The sequence below is a fragment of the Gadus chalcogrammus genome, chromosome 7, assembly GCF_026213295.1.
Source record: "Gadus chalcogrammus isolate NIFS_2021 chromosome 7, NIFS_Gcha_1.0, whole genome shotgun sequence".
In the NCBI taxonomy this organism is placed as follows: domain Eukaryota; kingdom Metazoa; phylum Chordata; class Actinopteri; order Gadiformes; family Gadidae; genus Gadus; species Gadus chalcogrammus.
The window spans coordinates 24554429-24560410 of record NC_079418.1 but is presented as its reverse complement, the minus strand read 5'-3'; the positions used below and the strand labels follow the sequence as shown (position 1 = coordinate 24560410).

The 5982-nt window shown below is 49.5% G+C and overlaps 1 protein-coding gene across 3 annotated transcripts in view; it reads right to left on the bottom strand.

The window, feature by feature from the left end:
- Positions 1-245: 245 nt before the first annotated feature.
- The window catches only part of cadm1a (cell adhesion molecule 1a), a 259787-nt gene continuing 254050 nt past the window's right edge, over positions 246-5982 (bottom strand). For all 3 annotated transcript variants that reach the window (XM_056595050.1, XM_056595052.1, XM_056595051.1), the window contains 2 exons: positions 1239-1367; positions 246-430 (listed from right to left, as the gene is read on the bottom strand). In XM_056595050.1, coding sequence (XP_056451025.1) covers positions 312-430; positions 1239-1367 — 248 coding nt within the window. In that variant the 3' untranslated portion in view covers positions 246-311. The remainder of the gene's footprint in view (positions 431-1238; positions 1368-5982) is intronic.

Below are 5982 nucleotides of genomic sequence, written 5' to 3'. Positions count from 1 at the left end.
CTCCTCCCTCCCTCACCTCCTCCAACACCCCCCCCCCCCACCCAGCCCCAAAAAGATTAAACAATGAATAAAAAACTAAAAGAACATAAAAATACTTCATAAAACAAAACAAAACAACAACCATCAAAGATCGTCCCTAACTCTCTCCAAATCCAAACTCGAAACCCCACCAGGCCCACCCACCAACCTGACCTCCCCTCCCCTCCACCTCCCCGACCCACCCACCGCCCACCTCGCCCCCCTAGCACCCTTCGCCCGGGTCCCACCCAGGGCCCGGGCAGGGCCGCCGTCGGGCGAGAAGGGGCCCTCCTCTAGATGTAGTACTCCTTCTTCTCGTCCGAGTTGGTGTGGCCGCCCTCGGCATTGATGATGGCCGTGTCAGCGTCCGCGGCGTCGTCCGCGCCCTTGGCCTCATGTGTGAAGTAGGTACCTGTTGGCAGGGGGGGGGGGGATAAGAGTGTAAGGTCAACAAGGGAACGATAGGCTAGGCCGATACAATGCAGAGGATTAAACGCGGCCTTACGGAAGCGGCATCGCCGTAATTATGCAAATCCGGCGCCGCGTGGCAATCGACACTAATCTCAAGACGGGGCGCCTCGTTCCCGACAAGACTCAAAATTCTCGTTATTTTCGTTCCCTTCAGTGGCGCGGTGGAGATTGCGGCGCGCTAAATCCTTTCCCTGCGACGGGGCCCTCAGTGTGAGCTGGGCCACGGCGGTTCCACCTTCACATTAACCTTGCCGGGGTGGAATGAGGGATCGAGAGTAGCAATCAACTTCAAGTCCTAATGTGGACAGAATGTGTTCTTTGAGAGATGAGGTGCTGACGGGAGAGGGAGGGCCACCGGGAGTGACTGTCACACTCTAAAAATAAAAGCGTGACAGTGAAAAACCCTCTCTGCAGTTCAGTGTCGCATGAAAACTGACAGGAGCATTTGATTTCTATTGCCCTGGACGGCATAGCAAAGTCAATCATTATTTCCACGAAAAAGATCCAAAAGGTATCCACAACTTAAACTACAGCAGCAGTTAGGTGAAACCAGCAGGAGAGGCTGTTGGTTAAGATGCTACCCAGAGACCCGGATGGGATCCCCAATATCCGCATCCTGTCGTCATCCAAGACGCAGGCCTTAACCCTTACCTGCTCATCAACAACACCAATCAATACAACAACAATACACTGTCAGGCGCTTTGGATAAACGACAGAGAAAGGAATAGAAAGACAAAGAGGTCTTTACCTTTGTGTCTCGCAAAGTAGCGTCCGAGCACGATGAGTAGACAGAGCATGGCGAACACCACCACCGCCACCACGCCGCCGATCACGGCGTGGTCCACCGTTCTCGGAGATCCCTCGCCAGCTCTGGAATCTGGAGGGCACAAAACAAGGCACGGGCGTGTCACCACAGAGTGCTGAACGATGGATGACAGGGTGGTGAGCTCACCTGTCCAGACAGAAGGCTGGTAAACATTTGATTCTGGTTGCCGAAGCCGCAAAACTGAACTAGAAACCCTGAAGCGTCCAGACTATCTCGAGCTGAACTTGGATAATGTGCGATTGAGACGTATAATGGAAACGTAATATGGAAAGGTTCATGCATCTCCGTTTGCGTGAACATCGTTTGCAAAGGTCAGCCACATTTACACATGTCTCTTGGTTAAAACAGACATTGACGTCGAGCCAACAAACTCGGTTCATGTCCAACTCATTGCTGTGTTTCTTTTTGCGCCAAAAGAAAGAACAAGAAGAATCCCAATTAAAAAGCTCCATCACAACAGGCAGGAGTACACTTCCACGGGCTGGGACACAGACATGGGCTGCAACTTTATTTTACTACTTTAGTTCTTTGGGAGGCAGAGAGAGAGGTTTTTATCCATGCTTAGCAGGTCGTGGACCACAACAGCCAACTCTGGGGGCTGCAGGCCATAATGATGTGTGAAAGCTATTGATTATGTGTAGGGATCCATGACAACCCAAAGTGAATGGCCGTTTGAGGACGGGATTGGCCCTTCACGGCAAAAAGGAGGAGCCAATTTTCCCGTGGATAGAGCTCACAGTGCCAGCAAACTAAATTGGAAGTATTGAAGAAGTGTCTGTGTGTAGACGCTACCAGCTAGCCTATTTACTGTTCTACTAATTGTTCTCCAGCAGTAGTAGATGCACATTTGATGTGTGAACGCTGGGGAAGTGCCTCTCTCCTGATGAGCATGGTACCGTCTGAATCTCGATACAAGGCCTCTGACACAATGGAGACACGATACTTATGGTTTGAGACAATTAGTTGCGATTTGTTAGAAAATCAATGCGATCGGATTCCATTTGATCAATGCACTTATATTTGTTTGATTAAGAGATGCAGAATGCACCATTTTTCAGATAGAGTACCGAGTACTCACCTGTAGGTACTTGACCCAAAATGAGTACTTATAACAGTGCTTTTAGTTTTAATTGAGTCACTCACTGATCCCCATCTCTACTCCACCTCACTTGGGTGTCCGAATGTCTAAACAAGTATTAAGTAGTGAACACTGTGGGAACACCGGTGCAAACAAGCAGCCGGCGTTGTGCAGTCCTTTCATGTCGCCCGTCCGACTTCATCCATCACGGCTAACATGTTTCGATCACCTGTGCCCGTCGTCTCTACACACCCTAAATTGGCAACGAGGGAATTTCCCTGTGAAACGTGGAGACGATAGAGCGAGGGATGCAGCAGTTATTTATTAAGGGATTAGAACAGGACTGGAGAAAAAGGTCTAAAAACCACCATTGCGTCCTGCCTACACGCCCTAAACCCGCTCTGCCATTACTCCACTTGAGAGGGAAGCAATAGGGACGGGGGGGTGGGGCTGACCGAGCCAGACAAAACATTATGTGATAGATCTAATAGGTTATTTTGACTTTAGATATGCTGTGTCTTCCCTTTTCCCCCCGCCAGTAGGCAGATTCAATTACAGTGTGCAGGGATCCTGTTACCTACCAATTGGCTCTTGTCAGACGGCGTAAGTTGTGGTTTAACACGCCGTCTTGTTACGATGGAAACGGGGGATTCTCGGGGCCGTGCCCGTCCACCGAGATCGCAGCGTTCCGAGATGGGCCTGGAAATAAGATCCGTCTCCTTTCCTGTTTTTGTGAAGCTTTACTGACCATCTCCTATTGTCTCAAGCCATTTAACACATACAAGAATATATGTAACTATAGTGTGTGAGTCTGCGTGTGTGTCTGTGTGTGATACAGATTTGCTAATAACCATTCCCAAAAGATTGAAATGCTTAAAATACTCACTTATACCAGTGAGACATTGTTGGAAAATATTTGGGAGGAAGTACAGTCAATGCTAAGCAGGGAAAACACGATGGCAAAACAACAAGCCAGTGAGTTAGAGTACAGAAACACACACCAGTGTCTCTCCGGAGCAGATCTGCCTCTTCACAGGCTTCCCAGGCAGTGTATTAGCCTCTTCCCTTAGCCCGATTTATCCAGGGATGTTGTTTGTGACGATAGGCTTCCGCTAAACCGTTGACTTACAGTATGTGCTGATGACATCCAAGCACGCCACAATGAGGCTTTGGGTCGAGGCCTGGTGCTTCTCAATCACGACTTTTAAATACACTGCGCCATGCAATCCCGCCCACCCATCAGAATTAAATCTCAAAAACACACGACAAAAGACCCCGGGGTCAGGCATTTGGGCACGCCCCGCAGACGGCTTTCCGTCTGAAAGGGCCGTGCGATGAGTAAGCCAAGAGGGGGACAGATGAGTGGTAAGACCCCTGGAGGCCTGCGGCAGCCCCCCGATACCATTAGAACACACCGATTTGTATGCGGCGGGGCTTGGCTTCACGAATGACCAATTACTCTGTCAACCTGTTATATCCATTCCCGTTACCTCACACTACTACTCCGTCTCACCATTGCACAGGGTCATTGTTTTGCCTATCCGGGTCGGAGGCGATTGATGAAATTGCATTTTTCTCAGAAGCTCCGTCCGAGCGGGCGGCTGGAGTGCGGCCCGCCCGTGTGTTGAATGAACAGGCCAGCATGACGCCCGGCCTGCTGCCTTTGGCTCCGGAGCAACATTGATCCGCGCGGGGGGAAATTAAACCAGTGGGAAAATACGGGCAAATGCCAAAATAAATCCTGTTCTAAGGAAAGGTGTGCCGAGCGGACCGGGAGCAGGTGCTTTCAATCGGACGCTGCTCATGATGTAATTACACACACATCATCTCGTCGCGCTTTGAAAGTCACAAGTAAATACACTGCCCTGAGCCGCCTGACCGTGGGTTTGTTTACGACCGGCTCTGAGGGGGGGACGATCTTGGCAAAGGGTTCCGGTGACACAGTGGGGCCAACTTGCAAATGCTGCCCGGCCAGACGTGTTTGAAACGCCTTGTGACATTTGTGCAGTGGATGACAAAACAACGTGGACCACATCTAATGAGTCTACTTGTAGCTAAATGTAGCACACTAAAACGAAGAAGGATCAGTTTGTACCTACACTTTCTGGAGGACAAGTCAAACAGGCTCCACTTTGCACACACACTTTGGATCAACCCACAGCTAGCGATGGCAGAAATGGGAATGTAACCACCGACTGTGTATACGCTGCTCCTCCTGCGAACAAATGGAAGTCTGCAGATCCAAAGGGTTTCTCTCCACCCTCTCCCCACCAACATCCCTCTCTCTCCTTCTTCAAGGTAAACAGCTCTGCGCTCATAAGCCATAACCCGTGACCAAACAACCAAATATGTCCTTATGTGGCTGCCTTCTGTGGTTATGTTTCTCTTTTGTTCAAGCGCTTCCGTCGGGTAACCGTGGAACTACATGTGGTGAGGGCCGGGGCCTGCGTGAGCCTCACAAGGCCTGGCGTCTGAGGTCAAAGCCTACACTGGCATTGTGCGGTGCAGCGCCTGTGAGCGCCGTACCACAGGGGGAACAACAACAATAGAACACAGCAGAAAACAGACCAGGGTCTTGCATTTCCCTTGGTTTTCGTTTGGGTTCAAGCTTGTATTACGGGCGATTGAGTCCGTTCTGATATAGTGGACACGCAGCAAACTGAATAATACGGACCGTTGGTGAAAAACTGGGCGTTGAAGCAAAGCTGTTCATTTCAATCTTTATAAGATATAAAGATATATACAAATATAAATATATATATATATTGTTTTAAATATATATATTCAAAACTACAAATTAGGCTTGTATCCCCCTCAGCATCAACCTGCCTCCTTTTTTCATCCGGCCAATAAAAAAACATCATCCCTGACAGACTAGAGCCAAACAAGGTGTCCACAGGGCTAAACAAAACACACAACAGTTAATCAAGTGCAATCAGTTTGGCGGAGCTGGGGAGGAAGGGACGGGAGGGGAGGTTTGCCAGCCGTAAGTGGCGCACACCTGAGTATCTCATTTCAAAAGGACGTGCTGACAGGGGCCCTGATACCAGACAGAGATCTGCTAATAGGATCTTCCTAATCTGCTAATGAAGCGTTAGTGATTGCCACGGCGGCGCCGGGAGATAGCGGGCCAATCAGAACCAGAGGGTGCGGCACCACCGCCACAGCCTGATTCTAAATGCAAGGAGGCTCCCCTGCTACGGTGGCCCGGAGGCGTCCGCCACACCCACGGCACCGTGGGGAACAGGATGCAGCTAACCCGGTCAGCTCATTGGGTATGGGTGAGTGTGCACCGTGCCTGGGCGTTTGTGTGTGTGTTCGATGGTGTTAAAAGGTGGGACACAATTCAGTTCCAGTTTTTAAACTATATACTTTAACGGCTTAATGAAATAAATTAACAACCCCACTCACACTCATGTTATATTGCTTAAAGATGTCATTGCATCGTTTTTCATTGATTTTGCGGTGGTCACTCATAGCAATGAATGCCCTTTGAGTCGGTTTTGGTGAAAATAATATTAACAATGATTATTCATGACACGCAAATGTCTCACCTCTGATTGGCTAACAGCACTGTCCTTCAGGTTG